General features: G+C 39.4%; 1 protein-coding gene across 1 annotated transcript in view; it reads right to left on the bottom strand.

Moving 5' to 3' along the window:
* Window positions 1–21,139, bottom strand: part of Farsb (phenylalanyl-tRNA synthetase subunit beta) — a 64,260-nt gene that overhangs the window by 40,153 nt on the left and 2,968 nt on the right. Inside the window, exons 2-10 of the mRNA XM_028889278.2 lie at window positions 16,373–16,428; window positions 13,962–14,116; window positions 12,199–12,268; window positions 11,001–11,116; window positions 7,505–7,655; window positions 5,106–5,214; window positions 3,252–3,322; window positions 1,566–1,627; window positions 652–703 (exon numbers count right to left, since the gene is read on the bottom strand). Of these exons, the coding sequence (XP_028745111.1) occupies window positions 652–703; window positions 1,566–1,627; window positions 3,252–3,322; window positions 5,106–5,214; window positions 7,505–7,655; window positions 11,001–11,116; window positions 12,199–12,268; window positions 13,962–14,116; window positions 16,373–16,428 (842 nt within the window). The remainder of the gene's footprint in view (window positions 1–651; window positions 704–1,565; window positions 1,628–3,251; window positions 3,323–5,105; window positions 5,215–7,504; window positions 7,656–11,000; window positions 11,117–12,198; window positions 12,269–13,961; window positions 14,117–16,372; window positions 16,429–21,139) is intronic.

The following is a 21,139-nucleotide window of genomic DNA, read 5'->3' as shown; positions in this document are numbered from 1 at the left end:
AATGACCACCTTACAATGGATATGGTGTCATACTCCAGTTCTTGGGGAGGGAGACAGGAGGATTATGAATTCAAGAATAGCTTCAGCTACATAGTGAATTCAAGGTCAGCCTCAGCTACAAAGCAAGACCCTGTCTAAAAAGCAACCAAAAATAAAGAATAATGTCTTAGGTGTTTTCTACCAAGACCCAATGTTTAACAATAACTGTTTACTTCTAATCCAGTCTGAATACATTCAGAGTCACTACAGTGACAGTCTTCAGCAATTTACAGATTCCAATGTGAACATACTAACTGACTAATCATAAAAGGGATGAGACTAGAAATCACCCAGCTACCTAGGAGATCACAGTATTATGTTACCATGTAATACACCATGAGGACAGCTACAGTCAGGCACCTGCACTTAAATCCTTGCCACACTTACTAACAGACACTCTATTAAACATTCCAGGCCTCACCATCTCTCTACAGAAAGGCAGCACACCACTCCCCCACACTGAGAACTGAATCCCTGAGACACCGTGCAGTGTGTGTTGCAAGGCTGAGTAGATGTACAGATGGATTAGTCAACACAGAGAAACAAACACTCAACAACCACTATGGGTAATATAGCCAGGACTACCATTATCATCAACTTTTAAGAACTTACTGGAAAGGTACTTGATTTTCCATTAGGAGAAACTACTTCAACTGCTTCAACTCTAAAAATAAAAGAAAATAGGTCAGAAATAAAATGCTTCATAAACGAGCTATAAATTCTTCAAATGCTTATGATTACTAACTGTTTTAAAACTCCAGCCACAACATCCTAACATCATCATTTTGACCAACCTTCCTACATACTATATTATTCTACCACTCCAGGCCTCAAAGCTCCCTTCCTTCATCCCTTTAGGCAGTGGCCACCTGGAAAGCTTATCTCCCAGTGTAGAAGACATGCATCCTACATGGACTCTTTAACAACACTGATGTATACCCCAAACTTTACCAGGATATTATGCTGCAAGACAGGAGCTAACACATAAATCCCTGAAATACAAATGATAAAAAAAGAAAACTTCCTAACTTCAGTCATTTTTATTCTTACACATTTACTGTGAATTATAACTGAGAGTCTAGAATAAGCTGATGCTAATACATAGTAAGGACATGCAGCTCTGTCATATACTACTATACCTCTATTTAGCTATTCCTCCACCTTTCCATTCTCAAGCCTACTGGTCGTTAAATACCACTTAAATTTCATTGCTTCCATGAGGTCTTGCCAGACTGGCCTTATAAACACCAGAACGCATACTGTTTAGAGCTCTGTCATCTCCCCAGATGTTCTAGCTACCGGAACCACATCTAAATCTACGCACTGACAGACCTTAGCTGTATTCATTCCTTGAAGCTTATATCTAAGCTAGACATATAAGAGTAAAGCCTATGTCCCAATCAGGGTTTTATGTATGAATGTTTTGCCTGCATGTATATATGTATACTAATTGTTAAAAATAGTACAGGAGGCGTTAGAGCCTTGGTTTCAGAGGACTGGTCAATGATGGTGCTGAGTCAACTTACGTAAACTGATTTTCACAGTATTCACTGAACATGGTGACAATAACGTCAAGCACGATTTTTGCCTGCAAAAGAAAACATATAAATATTATGGCAATTTATAAGTATATTCTCACTCAATTCAGATGTAATGAATATTTATTATAATTTAGTGTTCAAACACCTAAAAATGAACCCTTACATACACATTCTAAGAAAGGAAGTAGAATAAAAACTTAGGAACAGGCTTGTTCTTATCTTCAGGTGTTCTCTATTTATGCAGCTCTCTGAGAGTTACAATCCATGACTGAGACAAATCGTTTAGTTCCCCCACCCCAACCCTGGATTATGAGGTTTCAAGAGAGACAAATGGCTAGTTACTGAAGTAAATGTTATCAATTTCATAAGTCTCTGAAGCCAGACTGCTGGATTCCTGGCTCAACCATTTACTAACAATGTGACTTTAGATGATCTACTTTATTCTCTCTGCATCTCAATTCTCTCACTGGTTAAGTAGAGATAGTAACAATTCCGACCTTTGTTAACTATAAGAATGAACACACAAACACAAAGTACATGGAACATCCCTAGGCAGTAAGGCCCTGTAAGTTCTTGGGCTAAACAAACCTTATGGGGGCTGGAGAGATAGTTTAGTAGTTAAGAGCACTTGCAGCTCTTACAGAGCACCCAGCTCAGTCCCAGGCACCCACATGGCAACTCACAACTGTTGAAGGCAACTCCAGTTCTAGGGAACCTGGCACCATTTTCTGGCCTCTGCAGCCACCAGGCATGCATGCAATGCATATATACACACGCAGGCAAAACACTTATACACATAAGATAAATAAATCTTTAAACAACAACAACAAAGGCAAATGGTACACACAGTTAAGAGATACAAATCAAGTGCCTCAAACAGTCTCCAATGATGCAGATCTAGGGGAGAGTCTCCTCAGGGTCCTATTTCCACATGCCAGTCTCCTAATGCTATAGTATCTCTCTTCATTTGCTTACTGCATACTCTCTCAGCTTTACTTACCATGTATAAAGAACAAAGCTTTCCTAGCAATCGAATCCAACATTTGTAGTAATTGAAAGTGAGCAGACAACTAGTAAGCTACACAATCTAGACATAGTCAGGGATGTCAGCTATGAAGTCACTAGGGATAAAAGTCCGTTTTACCCAATTCTTCTGGTTGGTTGGTTGGTTGGTTGGTTGGTTGGTTGGTTGGTTGGTTTTTCGACACAATGTCTCAAGTAGCCCAGGCTAGCTTTGAACTTATGTAGCCAAAGAGGACCCTCAGTTCCCTATCTTCCTGCCCCTCTCAAGGGTTGGGATTCTGGGCATACCACTTTCTTTTTTTAAAGAAAAACTTTCCACATACACAAGAGCACAGACTATTCACTTAAATTAAGCTGATGAAGTAATACAACTGCAGACTCTCCAGTCACATGTCTATATTGCTAAGCCAAGAAGCATATACTTATTAAGTTCCTAGCACTGGAAAGACATTAGTTGCTCAGTAAACATTTGTAAATTAATGCAAGTACCATAAACAAGCTGTAGATTATCCACATCATTTTAATTTTCTAAGTTTCAACAATATGTTCCCACCTCTTATAACATTTTAAACTTTAAAATCAGTCTTGGCCTAGAAGTAAAATGTATCTTGTCTAACAGCATATAAGTTAAAGATTTTTTTTTTTTACCTTAGTGAGGTCAGTTCCTGTGCATTCAATAAATATATTCTTAGTATTTACTGTTATTTTTGAATGATTCCCTGTAAACAATAACAAAAATTTCAGAGATATGAAATAATACAAAACGTAATTTTAAGAAAAAATCACTTTTAAACTTAGAAAACAATCTAAATACCCTAGAAGTAAGGGGATATACAACTTTTTTCCTTTGATTTTTATAGACAGGGTATCATTAGCCCAGGTTAACCTAGAATTCACTATATAGCCCAGGCTACAGTGATCCTCCTGCCTCAACTTCCCAAGTACTGAGATTACAGATAAGAGCCGCTATGCCTGGCTCTAGGATATGCATATTTTCTTTATACAATTATTTATTTATTTAGTGTGCATGACATGGCACATGTGTGGAGGGCAGAGGACAGATTCAAGAGTTGTTCTCTTTCGACCATGGAGCTTCCAGGAATCAAACAGAGCTCAGCAGGTGGGAAGCCAAGTGCCTTTACCTTCCACTGAGCCATACCACCAGACCTGGGATATGAGACTTTTAGGCTCCCATTGCAAACTGGAAAATACAGATAATCTTTACCATCCTATAACATAATTGCAAACAATCCCAGCACTCAGGAAGGAAAAGCAGGTGGACTTCTGGGAGTTTAAGGCAAGCCTGGTCTAGACACCAGTTTCAGGACATCCAGGGCAACGAGGAGAAACCCTGTGTCAAAATAGAAAACAAACAGCTACAAACAAATCACTAAGGTTCAGAAAGATTAAACTACCCGATCATGATGACAAACTATGAAGCAGTAAAGTGAATTTGGATCTAGTTAACTTGGTCCACATCCTTGACCAGGGAAACTGTGAGCATCTGCAATCTCAACAACTCCTTGTCATCCCGAGTCAGCTAAGCCTCCTTCTGGTCTCCCCAATGACACACGTCTGCAGCTTAGGCATCACTAAATCCACTAAACACATTTAAACTGCTTCATAAGCTCCTTCACAAAGGAATTAAGAGTACAATATTTAAATAACAGTTTTAGTTTATAAAATTACAAATCAGAGCTTGAGTTCAACAAAGAGACTTGCTGTTAATACTGAAACACCTAAATAAAAGTAAACCAAAATTTCTCTCTTTCTCTTCTTTTACCCAAAGGACCAGTGCACTTGCCACTTAAGCCTGGCAGCCTGAGTTCAATCCTGGAACCCACGTGGTGGGAGGAGAACCGACTCTTAAAAGCTGTCCTCTGACCTCCGCATGCCATGGCATAGATGCTCACGCACAAGCCCAGCTACATACGCTAGCCAGACACTAAAAAATATCTAAAACCCTGAAGAATGGGACAGAACCCATAGATTAGTATCAGAATATCCTTCACATGCATAAATATTTTTACAGTTACAAATTAAATGTACACCCTATGTCATTCTAAATAATAGAGTTTTTTACATAAAAATCAGCAGTTAAACTAAAGGTTTGGAAAAATATATACATAAAGAACTTTTAAAATAAAATCTATGGGGCTGGAGAGATGGCTCAGTGGCTTAGAGCACTTATTGCTCTTGCAAAGGACCTGGGTTCCGTTCCCAGCACCCACGTAGTGATTCATAACCACCTGTAACTCCTGTTCCAGAGGATCTCTGTTCTGGCCTCCAAAGGTACCAGGTACGAATGTGGTACAGAGACATACATGCAAGCAAAACATTCATACACATAACAATTTTTTTTTCATTTTTAAATAATATCTTCAAAAGACCTGAGATTCAGATCTAAAGTTAATGACTGCCTCAGTCAGCCTATTGAGAATTCCACAAAAGCACTAAACAGAAGAAACTGCAAAGATCCATGCTCTTCCTGAACTTACTCACCATTTATAATCGGAGGCATCGAGAGGACCACACCATTGCTGTCATAGATAACTGGGTACAGGGGCTTATTTTCAATGATATGTAAATAATGCTTAAGGTGGTTGTCAGTCTGAAAAGAATTAAGTCAAACAAAATGATTTATTTCTACTTTAGCCAGTTGACATTAATCTGTTATTTAAAAAAAAAAAAAAAAGTCAGAAAAACATCAAAAATGTTCCAAATGACAGGAAGCTATAAACTTACAAACTTTTCCAGTATAAATGGGCATCTTAATGTTTGCATACAGTCTCTCCTACTGTGAGATGAGGAACTGGTCACTTTCCCAGAGTGAAAATAGATTGGCATTGGCACTGCCAAGTCATCACAAACAAAATGCAGCCATCACAAAATTCCAAAAGACAAATTAAGTCACTGGTAAGTTAAGAGAAATTGTACAATTTCTACTTGTCATAGTTTACTTACTGGCTCTCAATTCTTGAATAACCCAGACATAGTGGCTTATGCCTTTAGTCTCAGGATTCAGGAGGCAGAGGCAGAAGGATCCTCATGAGTTCAAGGCCAGCCTGGTCTAATAGTGAGTTCCAGGACAGCCAAGGTTATATATATAGACACTGTCTCAAAACAAACAAACGAACAAACAAAAAACCAAAAGTTAAAATAAACAAAACCAGCCAGGTGGTGGTGGTGCATGCCTTTGATCCCAGCACTTGGGGGGGCAGAGGCAGGCAGATCTCTGTAAGTTCGAGGCCAGCCTGGTCTACAAAACAAGTTCCAGGGCAGGCCCCAAAACTACACAGACCCTATCTCGAAAAACAAAACAAAAAACAATAAACAAAACCAAATTGTGATCCAGGCCACAGCTACTTAAACTGTGGATCACAATTTTATATGGGCCACATGACTGAATGTAGATGTTAACAAAAATTTGGCAACAGTGAAAGGTTTTTAAAGACACACCAACCAAAAACTAATTCAAAATCAAACATGTGATGAACGTGATGTGTTTCTGGCAGTGCTTACCCAAACGGTCATGCCTTCAGTGCAGTCTGGCTTCAGAACACATAGAAAGTAGGGGCATAGCATCCCATATGCACCTCAACCCAGACTCACTACTATTGCATGCTATGATCTGCAGTGATTACACTGAACACAGAAAATCGGATCTTGTAGAAACACAATAGTTTAATTACGGAGAACAAAGACTTTATGAACTTGAAGGCTTCCTGCCTCCGCCTCCAAAATGCTGGGATTCCACACATGCACCCCTTGCCAGCTAACAAAGACCTAATATTTTCTTGTTATTCCTTAGCCCATATAAAATTATTTATCCTTAGATTATACTGTGTCAGAATGAATTCTGGCTTAGGAGTAGAATAGGATTCTCAAACATTTCTTAAATTTTCTGAACAAATCTCTGTCATTCTGTGTTCAACATTTACATGAAGCATTGACAATTATAAATCAAAATATCAACTCTGAAAAATACTAAGATGCTCCACATCCTACAGTATCAAATATTCATTTAGTATTTCAGTCTTTAAGTAAAAATAAACAAGCATATCAATCACATTAGTATATAATTTGCTCTCACCTTTAATAAATGTATACATATACACCACAAACTGTATTTAAAATAAGTTTATATATTTTAAATACATTATTTAAATATTGAATACATATTAAAGATTATTTAATATATATTTCAATAAATATTATTTATTAACTGAATGAATAATTCAATAAATTATTTAAATAAATGGATATTGTTTTTAAGTTATTAAAATAAGTTTATGATTTATTTTCAGCAAGTACTTGATTTCCATACCTGTGTGCTGTACCTGTATCCCCACAGTCACATGAGAAGAGGTCATAGAGTGGGAAAGCTCAAAAATCCTTGGTGCAGAACCTTTTCTAAATCAGATGAGTCCATTTGTTTGGGACAGAGCCCAGACACTCCTCTTTTTTTAAAAAGGGTTCACTATCTTTTCCTAACTCAAGACTTAACACTAAAGGCATTTCATGATTTACGCAAAGCTACAGGATAATAGCAATAATAACAACCTTATTGTAAGGTAAGTATAGTGACTCCCTCAAAACCATTGTTGTAAGCCATGTATGTTAACTGCAAATTGAGAAGGAACACATGAATGTCTATTTTATTTTTGGTTAAAAAACAAAAACAAAAAGATACTGAGCCAGTGAGACGGCTTAGCAGGTAAAGATGCCTTCCTCCTACAAGCCAGGCAACCTGAGTTCAATCCTCAGAATCCATTCTGGAAGGAGAGAACCAACTTCCAATAGGCCTCTCTCTGACCTCTATATCCAGCTATGGCGTACGTGTACACACACACACACACACACACACACACACACACACACACACAGAGAAGACTTTTTACCTTGTATATATTCATTAGTTCACAAGCTGTATACTCCTTGGTCTTACTCAGAGGCTTGAATTTGATATCTGAAGGACGTTTCGCAGTGAAGGTAAATGGGCCTGATAAAGTGTCCAAGTCATGAGTGCCAATAGCGACCAAGGCTCTTTTTCTAAACGTTCAAGGGCAAAGGAGGAGGAGAGGGGAATGAGAGCGGGAGATCTTAATATTCTGAAGATAACAGACCATATGTTTAAAACTGTATTTTAAGCACTTCCTTAAAACAGCCCATCACTGCTCTACAACATCTTTATTGCAATATAACAAATTCTCAGTCATTAAAATAGTGAGAACAAAACGTTCAATAGGAAGCACATGCTTTCCTCTAAGTATTACGTTCAGATAAAATGTATAACACTAGATAAAGCTGGGGGTGTAGCTCATGGGCAGAGTTCTTGCCTTGCATGCATAAAGCCCTGGGCTGAAGCCCAGTACTGAACCAAAACAAACAAACAAACAAAAAGGTATAGGTAAATAAAAACTGGAATAACTATGGCTGCACTGGGCAGAATTACTAGCAAGTAGAAAGCATTTGTTATTCAATGAGTTAGTAATAAACACAGAACTACCATATGATGAAATACATGGGTCCATGAGTTTAGATAAATGAACAATTGTCAAACCCATGGATAACAAAGTAGAAACCAATCAGACCTTAAAAAAAAAAAAGGAAAAGGACAATGTTTGATCTATGAAAATCAAGGGTGGGGGGCAAGGAAACTTTTAGTCTGTGAAAGACTAATAAAACTAATAAGCTTCTACACAGACCAAAGTGGGAATTGCAGAGGAAGCATTGCAACAGACAGTACAGGCATCAAAGACTAAGGGGGCATTAGAAACAACTTCGTGGCAATCTGTGATAACCAGGATGTCAAGTTCCAAAACTCTCTGCAGACATTACTTAGGAGTTACTGACTGGCAGGAACTGACTCTGTCATGCCTGAGGATTAGGAGGTGCTGCTCTCTTCTCCCAGGTAGTTAAAGTTCACGATTTCCAGAAACAGTAAGTAAGACAGAGGTTGAAGTGGAATAAAATAAAGCAATGCCTCCTGACGCTGAAGAGATTTTCAGCCAAGTACAGGAGTTCACACCTCCAACTCCAGTGCTCAGGAGGCTGCAGTAGAAAGACCAAGGCAAGTTCCAGGGCAGCCTGAGCTACAACTCCACAAAAAGGAGGAAGGGAAGGAGGGGAGAATTTTATAATAAATATGTCCAAAACACAGAATCTGCCAATCACTTCCTAGCTTTCACTCTTGTCAAACCTTGTACCTTTTCTTTAAAAAACATCTTCTACTTTGCTGCAGGCAGGCTGTTCCCATTTTATTGTCCTTGCCTGCTGCATTCTTACAATGTACAACAAACTTTTTCTTCAAAATAAATTCAGTTTATTTCCTATGATTTTGCTTAGTAATGACAGATATCAGCAAGCTCATACATAGATTTTTAATATAAAAGAGTAAGAACGTTATTTGGGATCCTAGGAACATGTTTCTATTAACTGAGCAAAAACATTTTACAAAGAAGAAAATACCTAAGCATTAGCTGCCAAGTTTGATTTGTAGTTTTAAGCATTTCTCACCACTGAAGAAAATATCTAGAGTTCTCTTCCCATATATACCACATAAACATCCCTTCATGTCAGTGCAGCTTGACGAGATTCAATTATTAAGAAATAAAAATTTGCTTTTCCATCTTTTTCAGTTATTTTATTTAAGAATATGTAATGTAACTGTCAGTATTATCTTTGGATCAAAATAATTTGTTTCAAGATCAACACAAATTAGCTAAAACTACAGTTTCTCACCATTAATAAATACGTAATTTTCTTTTTGGTTGTTTGTTTAAACAGGGTCTACCCACGCAGTCCCGGCTGGCTTGGAACTAGCCTAGCCTTGAGTAGACAACAAACTTCCTGCCTGTCTCCTAAATGCTAGGATTACAAATGTGTCCCACCATACCTGGCTATGAAATCCATTACACTTCCCCCTTTTCTAAGACAAAGTCTCCCTATGTAGCTGGCCCCAAACTCAATCCTTAGACCGGACTGAAGTACTGAAATGACTTCCAGAGCTCCCATTCTTACCTTCCCCGACTGTTAGGGCCGGGGACTAAAAGGTTTAAAGGTCACTGCACTAGAGAAAACGGCACAGGAAGCGATGGACCAGAGCAGCTCAGCAAGGCTCAGGCCAGGATGTCCACCTAACACGAGTGAGGCCCTGGGACTGGCACAGCACAACCAAAACAGACAAAATAAAGCAAACTCTTGTCACTTAAGTTCAGGTTGCTTCATTTATTTAATTTTTTTTCTAGTGTTGTGATCAAGCCTAGGCCCACACTACATGCTAGGTCTATGTCTAGCCCTGCTCAAATTCTATGTGTCAAAATTTTAATCATACTTATTCAAAAGTGGGCCAAGCAAAGAAACTTTTTCATGTTCTAAATGCCAGACTATCCTTCCAATTACCATGGTTTCCATTTGGTAATGGAATCTATTAATAAGGATCTGAACAAGGTTGGGGGAATATAGCTCAATGGTAGAATATTTACATGCACATGGACCTTGGTTTGACTTCCAGCATGCATAAACAAACAAATCATACTTACAAACATAATTTTTTAAATGATTTGAAAGAAAATAAACAAGAAAACCTCTAGGAATAAAAATCCTCTACATACCACACATATACCATTCTTACTATTTCTCTTTTTATTTATGTTTTATGCATGTCTCTGTATATACACAAACATGTGTAGGCTCCAAGCAGCCCTGAGCTGTCAGATGATCTGGCGCTGGAGTTACAGCCTCATGGGTATAAGCTGCAGCGTGTGGGTGCTGGGAAGCAAAAGCAAGAGCAGCGGGTCCTCCTGCCACTGCACCAACTCTCGAACCCCACACACACCAGTTTCAAACAGTAACAAACATCTACCTGGTACACAAAGTGAAATCTCCCATGACCTCCTTTAGAACTGTTTTGAAAAATGATCTGCAGAAGGCAGTGTGGTGGTTGGAATGAGAATGGCCCTGTACGCTCACATGTTTGAGTGCTTGGTCCCCAGGTAGTGGAATTATTTGGGGAAGATTAGGAGGTGTGGACGTGCTGGAGGACATGTGTCTCTGGGGGTGAACTTTGAACTTTCAAAAGCTCATGCCATGCTCAGTCTCTCTCTACTTGCTATCTGTAGACGAGGATGTAAAGCTCTCAGCACCATGCTTGCCCGTCTGCCTGCCACCATGCTCTCAACATGATGAACACGGACTAACCCTCTAAAATTGTAAGCAAGCCCCCCAAACGCTTCCTTTTACTGTAAGTTGTCTTGGACATGGTGTCTCTTTTCAGTACTAGAATAGTAACTATGACAAGTAGATCCATGAGACAAGGAGATGGGAAACAGAAGGGATGGAAAGGAAGTAGGAGAAGGGGAAGACCAGGAGGAAACAGGATGAAGCCCTACGAACCTGCAAATGTTCTGGTGTAGCTTCTCTTGAAGTTCAATGAAGCTGTCATATCGATCTTTAGTGAACTTGATATTCCGGAGAACTGCGGCTACCGCAAAAGGGCGTACTTTAGCTGTCTGAAAATCAGAACACCATCAGGACAGTTAGTACTACAGCTTTCCTTTGTTGACATTTCACCACAGAAAAGTGGTTGCACTCCTGACAGGGTCACAAATTTTGATTCAAACAGACATATATACATGTAGTCAATCAATGGGGAGTTAGGTGGCAAGCAGGAGATAAAGATACTATACAAGCCAAATTTACATTTCAGTACAATTTCTGAAAACTATATAATCAAGAAGAAATAAAAATAATTTGTCCATAGGCCTTACTTTTACCAAAAGAATCCCTCATTTTACCTTTATAAATTTTATTAATTATATTTATATTTATAAATGTGGTAAAATTAATTTACTACAATTTAAACAACTATATCTGAAATATGTATTTTCTGTTTAATCAAAATTTTCTTTTTGTAGCAGACACTGAACAGGGTATCTCTCAGACCAAGCTAGTGCTCTACCACTGAGCTACATACATCCCAACCCTTATGCCTTTACTTTGTTTTGGTTTGGACTTTTCAACGGTTTCTCATGTACTCAAGGCTAGCCCCAAACTCACTGCACAGATGATGCTGGCCTTGAACTCATCTTCCTGCCTCCATCTCCCAAGTTCTGCAATTACAGGCTTGCACCACACACCTGGCTCTCAAATGTGCTTTATAATAGCAATTGACTGTGCTTTCTTTCATTTCTTAGTAGTAAACCAACAATCTTTTATTTTATTTGATATGTACAGGTGTTTTGCTGCATATATGCCTGTTCATCACATGTATAGTTGGTGCCCACGAGGGCAAAGAGACCATCAGACCCCTGCAAATGGAATTACAGATGGCTGTGAGCTGCCATGTGGGTGCTGGGAATGAAGCCCAGGTCCTGTGGAAGAGCAGCCAGTGCTCTTAACTGTTGAGCCGTCTCTCTAGCCCCGTAAACTGACAATTTTTAAGGTTGAGAAACTGAAAACACAGCAATCTTAAGCCCTGACCACAGGAAATGACATTGGCAGAAAGGCTGGACTTGCTGCTTTTTCCTTCGCACCTTATTCATACATTCATAAAGTGGGGGGTTCAGTGAAAAATAAGAACTTTCCTTATTACCTCTTCTGTGATAATCAATTTCTGGATTTCTCCCTGAGGAATTACTCGTTTATATACTGGAGCTTTTATCCTAAAATAGTGTTAAAACAAAGTTACTCAAAACAGTAAGACTATTTGATAATTACATCTTATGCTTGTAAATATGAAGAAGTACATATATAAAATCAATAGAACTAGGGAAATAGGTTATAGTAAGTCAGCTTTGATGAATATTAAAAATAAGGAAACAAAAAACTGCAAGCTTCCTCACATTTACAATTGTCCAAAGATGCACAGAATACTCATGGTAATGAGTCTCTCACTGGAGTCCCAGCAAAGACCACAAATCCATTAACAGAACAACTGCTCAAGGGCCTGGACTAGACCATGTTTAAGTTTCATTGCAACCCAACATTCTCAGTTCCTAAGAATACAGAAAGCTCATTGAAACTGAGAATAATGCACCCCAGTTCTGTCCAAAGTTACTGAATCAGAGAAGGCAGTGTGACAGCTTGGTAACTGGTGCAGTCTGAAGGCATTTCTGGGCGGCCTGGTGTCACCTGAAGCCAGGTACTGCTCTAAGTCAGTACTTCTACAGCCCACTAAGGAGCTGGTTGAAGCTCGGATCCTGGCTCAATGGGTCCTGACGGCTGAGCCTACACTTGTAACAAGCTTTCTTGTGATGGAGATGCTACTGGCTTATGGGCCATACCAGTAATTGCAAAGGCTGAAATCGTGTCCTAACTTTCTCTAGACATAAGCATTCCTAAGGTGTTTATTGAAAATACAGACCCTCGACAGGAATGGCTGTACGTGTGTATAATCCCAGCATCCAGAAGGCAGGGACAGGAGGACTACCATGGAATCAAGGCCTGCCTGATGTGCATACTAAGTTCCAGGCCAGCCAGGGATATATAAAAAAAAGACACATTTTTCCACACATACACATTAACACCTATATCCATGAATTAAAAATAAATAAATAAATAAATAAATAAATAAATAAATAAATAATCCTGACCCGTAGTCCTAAAATCCAGTCATTTTATTGTCAAGTATGAAAGCAACTGAACAAACCCCCAAACTCAAAACACTTAACCAATTAACCAATCATCATTTCAAATATCTCCATTCACTCAAACACTTCGTAAGTTCTGAATGTAGCCCAGCAACCAAAGGCACATTCTCTTTAGCAACTGACCAGATGTGTAAGTAAATAAAAACAAAAAAAAAATTAATTCTGATGGCTCTATTTTCATCTTCTTCATCTTATATTTTTATTGCCTTTTATATTGCATGCTGGGTTTGAAGAGCCTTGAAAATCTTCATTACACATCAGGAGACTAAAACTAGAGAAGCCACAGTTAGCCTGCCCAAGTCCATAGACCCACCATAAGATATTCACAATTTCCACAAGGGCCTCTACCCGGGGCTCCTTATGATTATCAAGGTAAAGGGAAATAAAGTCCACTGTCACCTCTACTTTCCCCTCATGCTTCAATAAATCTAATGAACTATCCACTGCACCAGAATTACTGAGGGAAACCACAGAACCCTGCTGAAGGACTTTCAAGGCAACCCTAAGATCATATATTCCCAGCTTTAAACTGTTTCCCAATTTTGAAATGGCTACAGTCCACATGACTCTTATCTTCCAATCACCATTTATGCTGACCTAAAGCTTTGCTACCCATATGAAGTTTTTCCTAGAAATTTAAGCCTGATTGCTGATAACAAGGGGAGAAAAGAGGAGAGTCGACTTAGAAATGTGCACAGTTCCTTACCTTTCTTTGAAGACTTGAAGTCCCCGAGCCAATCCTTCCAGACACAGGAGATCATATCTGTTGGCAGGGACGTCAACCTTGTAAAGCACAACATCTGAGGCCCCCTGTGCCTTTACATTACCTTGTTCCTTACTTATGATTTGCTTCTCAGAAGTCTAAAACAAACCAAAGAAGTTTAATAAACTACAAAATATCTTTTCTGCAACAAAACAAAAAATGCTACACATGTCATAATCACAGCAGACAGAAAAATACTGTTTTTTCACCCCAGAACACTATAATCCATCTAAAGCAACATCAGCAAACAGTGGCCTACCAGCCAAATCATGTACCCCACCTGTTTTTGCAAACAATGTTTTACTGGAACACAAATAAACACAATTACATATATTATTACCTACTACCATACACTGAAACAACTCAGTTATGGCAGAGACAATAACCTCTAAAGCCATACGGTATCTGCCACATCACAGACAAAGTTTTGCCATCCAAAGGAAATGAAAGACATCGTCCAGAACACAGAGGACAACATAAACGTCCAAAAGGTCCAGATGAGTCACATGACAGAAACAGCACTCCCACAACACCCTGACAAGTAGCCCCACAGGCACACACGCCTAGAAGGAACATGAAGACAAGAATGACAGTCCATCCAGAGAGCAAAGCTGTGTGAAAACTGGAAGGACAACAGAAGCAATGGGAAGCCACAGAGAGGGCAAACAGAAGGAGCTAAGGAGTCCACCACGGCCCGATCTTGATGCAGCAGCAGAGCTTTGAAGACCTTAGGCATGTTACAGCAGAGAACAACAGACGTTTGAAGATGATGGTGAGCCAAAAAGTTAAATTCCACTCCTGTTTTTATATTTATATTTACAACAGCGGGGCACTATAAATACATTTAAGAAATTTTCAATCATAACGACTCAAAGTTAGAGTCAACACGTGACCTTAGCCAAAAGATTGAACAGTGATAAAAGTTAAATTTCAAGTGTTACTGTTAGCCTTTATGTGGAAATCCTACTTAATGGGAATCCCATCAACAACCTGCCAAAGTAACAGAGGGAGTTCGGCAACACGCCATGCTTTTTGCTTGATATGACACCTTCCTGCAGCCGCACACTGACTATTCAAGCCCGTCCACAGTAATTACAACCTGTTACCTGGGGAAAGGAAGATCGTCAGCAAGCCGTGCAGAGGGGGACAGAGGAGGGCGATGCACAATGACATATGTATAAAAATGTTACACTGAAACCCACTGCTTCATACTTAAAAACCGGGGGCAGAGGGGGGGATAATTACAATCTGTATTTACATGGGTGGGGGACCTCACTTTGGCTACTAGGAACTGTGGGCTTTGTCATCCTTGAGAAATCCATGGGTCCACACAGTGCTGGGACTGTTTAAGGTTGTTCCAGGCTCTAAAACACATCTAACCTGGTACTCAAACTTAAAAGGCAAACTTGAAAAACAGAGAAAATGATAAAAATGAGGAGAGAAAAAAGAGGGGAAAGGAAAGAAGAGAATGGAGAGAGGCCAAAGAAAAAGAATTAAAACTGAATCATGTTTGATTGAAGCAGTAATAAGATTAATGTTTTTCAGTGAAGAAAGCTAAGATACCCTGCCGGGATGGCAGATACCAGAAGAGTTCTAAATGAAGAAATAACATGGTAACCAGAGAATTGAAGGTATCTGAATAAAAAGTAGCCTGATACTTGCGGGGGGCATCAATGTCATTTTCAGACTTGGTTCATGAAGCTCATATGTGAAGGCTAAGCTTGGACTACTACCTGACAGAAATCAAAGAGCCTGCAATACATTTCAGAGCTGGAAGGGGTGTATGATCATATAAAGTAAATCATCTGTTTCTCAAAAATGAGGCTTGGCAAGATAAATTGTGAGTTCAAAAAGGTAAGTAATCCTCCCGAAATCCCCACATTGCCAGAGTCTAAATATAAGTCAACAACATAGCAAACTCTTAAAAAAAAAAAAAAAAAAAAAAAAAAAAGAGCTCATACAAACCAATTGGTTTTTCCAGTATCCTGAAAGCAAATACATACAAACAACATTATACAGAGTGAGGTTGTATTTATATATTTGGAAATAAATGTATGTGTGTGTATACATATATGTATGTAACAACAAAAAAATAAGCCATGTATTTAAGAGAGGAAGGATGGATACATGGAACAGTTTAGAGGGAGGAAAGGGAAGGCAGAAATGATATAATTCTACTATAATCTCAAAAACAAGAAATTATTTTAAATAAAGCTTTTTTAAGGGGTAAAATTTACAATGCAAATTTGTCAAACAACAACAACAAAACCTCAGGGCTTATTCAACAGAAATAAGAAAATACTTTTTAAAATGAGCTCATATACAGAATATCTTTTAAAAAATCTTATACATACAATTTCATCAAGTTCCAGGCCAAATTCAAAACATAGTTCGTCAAATTCTTCATCAGCTAGAAAGAAAAAAAAAGAATGTTAATTTTAATGTGTTCTGTATGCATGAAAACTGCATATGAATCTATGACTCTAACCTACTGCTTAATTTCCTAACACTGAACATTCTATCAGGCATCAGCTATTACTATAAAAACAGAAAAGGGGGCTGGAGAGATGGCTCAGAGGTTAAGAGCACTGACTGTTCTTCCAGAGGTCCTGAGTTCAATTCCCAGCAACCACATGGTAGCTCACAACCATCTGTAATGAGATCTGGTGCCCTCTTCTGGCTTGCAGGAATACATGCAAGCAGAACACTGTAAACATAATAAATAAACAACATAATAAATAAATAAATATTTTAAAAAAAAAGCAGAAAGGGTTGCCTGTGGGTTTTGTTTTTGTTTTTTATTTTGTTTGGGGTTTGTTCATTTGTTTTTGTTTTTGGAGGGGTTTTATGTGTAGCCTTTGCTGGCCTGTAACTCACTCTGTAGACCAGGCTAGCCTTGAACTCAGAGATCCACCTGCCTCTGCCCCCTGGGTGCTGGGATTAAAGGCATGCACCACCACTGCCCGGCTGCCAGTGTTTTTTATAAAGCTAAGAAACATACTTAATAGCCTGAAATAAAATGGGTCTATAACTGACAAAATTCTCTTATGTGCTTTGCTTTTTCACCTAATATAGCATCTCCAGGGTTTTCAGGTTATTAAACACTGAACACACAGCATCAAAGCCACCACATTAATAGTGAAAAGCTGGAGAGATGTCTTAAGTTCCAAGGTAAAGGGTGGGACTTAGGAAGTCAGAGGTTCTGAGCCCACTCTCTAGCATCAAAACATTAAGAAAAAATTTGCCTGATGCAAACATCAAACAAAACAATTAAAGGGCTGATTACTCTATAGTAATATCAACTACAGAATTTGGTTACCAGTGCTGCGATGTCTGTTCAGAGTCAGGATAAAAAAGGATCATTAAGCAGAGATTAAATGAGAAAGCAGGCTCAAAATCATAGGACTTATAATTACAAACGAATGCCACTAAATCTTAGTATCATTTAAGAATCTCTCAGGTAGCCTGACACTTGTTTTTGGAACCACACTAACCAGGGTTTTGACTTCTACCTCACTCATGAGGAGGACTCAGCACCTCACGTAAACTTCACCAACACCCTAATCTGTAAAGCAACCTTTTGCCGCCATTTTTAGCATGGAACCTTAAAAAGATGTAAATGGAGCTGGCATAGTACCCTGAAACACAGTGAGTCTGTAAAAACTAATACTTCACGCCGGGCGGTGGTGGCGCACACCTTTAATCCCAGCACTTGCGAGGCAGAGGCAGGCAGATCCCTGTGAGTTCGAGGCCAGCCTGGGCTACAGAGTGAGTTCTAGAAAAGGTACAAAGCTACACAGAGAAATCCTGTCTCAAAAAAAAAAAAAAAACAAACAACTAATACTTCCATGCCTTATTTCACTTTGCTCTAATACAATACAGCATTTTCAAGATCTTCATTTATCCAACATTGAACATACATCAATTACCACTATATTCTAGTGAAGAACTAGATGTCTTTGATTTCCTGATCCAGGACGAGGAGTTGGCCTCGGTGGCATAATGAATGTTCAGTATGTCACAGGCCCTAGGTTCAATTCCCAACATCAAATTAAAACAACGAAAGACTTGTCTGATCTAGACATCGAACTTCAATTCAATTTAACAAATATTTACTGCCATTACGTGCCAAGCAACAGTACTAGACGCCAGGGCTACAAAGATAAATTACAATTCCTGCCTGAACTACTTCTTTCTCTTGCAAAGGAATCCTAAGTGTATATAAACATAAATAAATACACCCAGTCCAAGGCGCAGGGGTAGCACAGAGCTCCTCTTTGGTTTACTTAAAGCTACATAAAGGTTGTCTTCACCAGTCAAAACTTGGAGGGAGTGAATCAAGTGCTTTCAATATAGATAAAGAATCAAGTCTGTGTTGGGAAGAAAGAGGATACAAGCAGAAAAAGGCAGCTCCTGACATGCCAAGGGACTTGCCCTCTGTCCTACCTGCAGGCAATGGGAGTTGCACTCAGGAGCTTTTCAGATGGGCAAAACGGGATTCGATTTGGTTTTTTTTTTTTTGTTTTTTTGTCTTTTTTGTTTGTTTGTTTTTTTGCTTTTTCCCTTTTTCATCCTTGGCTCTAGATCTTCATTTTATTTTGTTTTGGTATTTTTCTGAAACAAGGCCTCACAGGTAGACCAGGTCAGCCTGCCACTTATATATACCAGGGCTGGCCTCTGACTCCAGATCCTCCTGCCTCAGGCTCGCATGTTTTTCTATCAGTCGTGAGGCACCAAGCTTGGTTCCCTACAACTGCACTAAGACTGGTGGCAGGGTGGAGGATGACTGAGGGAGCCTCCTACAAGTGAAGTGCAGAGGTATTCACTTAACCCAACAGTGTATAGAGAAGAAGGAACATAAGAAATGTTAGAAGCTGAATGTGTAAGGCTCAATGGTTGGCTAATTACTGGAGGAACAGTGAGTGAGTGAGCAAGACTAGGATGGCTCCCAGCTCTCTGGCTTAGGTGAAAAGGGTAATGCCACCATTAACTTGTATATGTAGTAACTGAGGTAGCTAGCCTCCAACATGGCCTGCAACGATCCTGCCTCTGTGTGAACTTACATATGATGCAATCACATGAGTTAGCTAGGAAGCAGATGCTCAGGCTCAGCCAACCCTTGAGGTGACTGTAGTTCTAGATGACAGCTTGCTTGCAACCTAGCAAGAGCCCTAGAGCCAGAATCACCCAACTAACCCCCTGATTCCTGTCACTCAGATATTGTAAGAAGCAACAAAGGCATATTTTTCCTACTCCTAAGAACTGGGATAATTTGTTATGTAGCACCAGGTAACTGATACAAATCTTAGTCTCTGAAAGGGAGTAGTCCTCTAACAAAACTGTGAGAATGACTCTGGAATCAGGTGACAGGCTTTGAGGACTGCATGAGAAAAGCCAAGGGCCTCAGAAACACTATTAGCTGAAGACTCGTGGGCACGAGTCAGGATGCAGGGGAAGGCAGGGAGGACAGTGAGGTAGTACTGCAGGAAAATAGAAGGGACTCTTGTTACATAAGGGAGAAATGTGACCAGTACCATTCCTGCAGGTACATGGACTAAGAAAACGCACTTACCTGATGTAACTGAGACTTGGGATCAGTGCTCCAAGAGCAGCTTGTTTGTTGACTAGTTTGATTTTTACCACTTATGTAAGAAGAGATTAACATAGGAAGAGCTATTAAACACAAAGAGCCAGGATGTTGATCAGTAAAAAGTTTGACCTTCCAAATGTAAAGCAATCCTAAAATTAAATAAGTTCTGGGCAGAGACCAAATCCTAGACTTAAGATAGAATCAAGGGTATGACTGAAAACCTTCAGTCAGATCAAAGGCACAATTCATTCAAACAAAAGGTGCAATAAAGAAATTAAGGACACACCTCACAAATCCAATTAATAAAACAATAAAGCTTAATTAAGAGCACGGTATGAAAAAGCCCAAAGTTCTGAAACAGCTAATTTCAGAGGTTTTTGGAGTTTGTGGTTTTTAACTAATGAAAAGGAATCCAGTAAAAATTCACCAAAGACCCAGAAAGTTTTCAGAAAAAACACTTAGGCAGACATAGCCTGCTTGAACTGAAAGGGGCGGAAACAAGACAAAAGGAAGTCTTTGAGCCCCTAAAATTCTATTAACAGGAAGTAGACTGAGAAAACTAATCAGCTGTGAAGCACATGCTTTCTGGGGATACTAGGAGAGTGGAAGCAGAGCCTAGAGGGCAAGGAACAGCGCCATGGAGAATTATCCCAGGCCTGAGACCTAATCAAGACCATCCAGCATTTGCCATTCGATTTCAGAACTGCCATGGACCAGTGGCTCCTTTTTGAGTTCCAATTTCTTCCCTTTAGTAGTTACCTCAGGCCTGTCCCTCTATGGCATCTTAGATGTATGAAGGACAACCTACCATAGTGCTTGAGCTTCTCAGATCTCTAGTTAACTCATCACAAGATGCTAAAGTCAGAGAACTACATCCCCAGTCCCTCATCCATCTGAAATGATGTGATTGTGAACTTTGAGCTGCTGCTGTAAGATGACACTTCTGGGCCAAGCACACTTTGCATGCGGATGAACATGAACTATTCAGTGGTCGGGGGAAAGATAATGATACCAGTGATACCTAACTGCTCATCTAGTTCCCTTTCACACCAGGTCAGAATTGGTCTGTGTGAGCAAGAACATATGGGAAAAAAACAGCACTTCTGAGCAATTATCACTCACTGAGGATACTAGTTGAGCTCTCCCATCCACCTGCTCTCTCAGAGTTCCCCTTCTGGGACAAATTGACAAAAGCCAAGGTAGAAGGAACTGAAGCCTCTGGCCAAAAGTCAGGAGATAAACAGGGCCTGCTTAAGAAAACTTAGGGGGCAGAGAGATAGCTCAGCAGTTTAGAGCATCTGTTGGTCTTACAGAGGACCCAGGTTTGATTTTCAGAACTCACATGGTGGCTTACAACCAACAGTAACTCAAGTTCCAAGGGATCTGCCTTCTTCCTGCATCCACAAGCACCAGACACGCAAAACACTTAGACACATAAAATAAAATGTGCAAGTCTAAACGATAATAATAACTTTAAAAACAACTTAGCTGGGTAGTGGTGGCACATGCCTTTAATCCCACTCAGGAGGCA

The sequence above is a fragment of the Peromyscus leucopus genome, chromosome 13, assembly GCF_004664715.2.
Source record: "Peromyscus leucopus breed LL Stock chromosome 13, UCI_PerLeu_2.1, whole genome shotgun sequence".
Taxonomy (NCBI): Eukaryota; Metazoa; Chordata; class Mammalia; order Rodentia; family Cricetidae; genus Peromyscus; species Peromyscus leucopus.
This window is presented reverse-complemented; position numbering and strand designations above follow the sequence as displayed.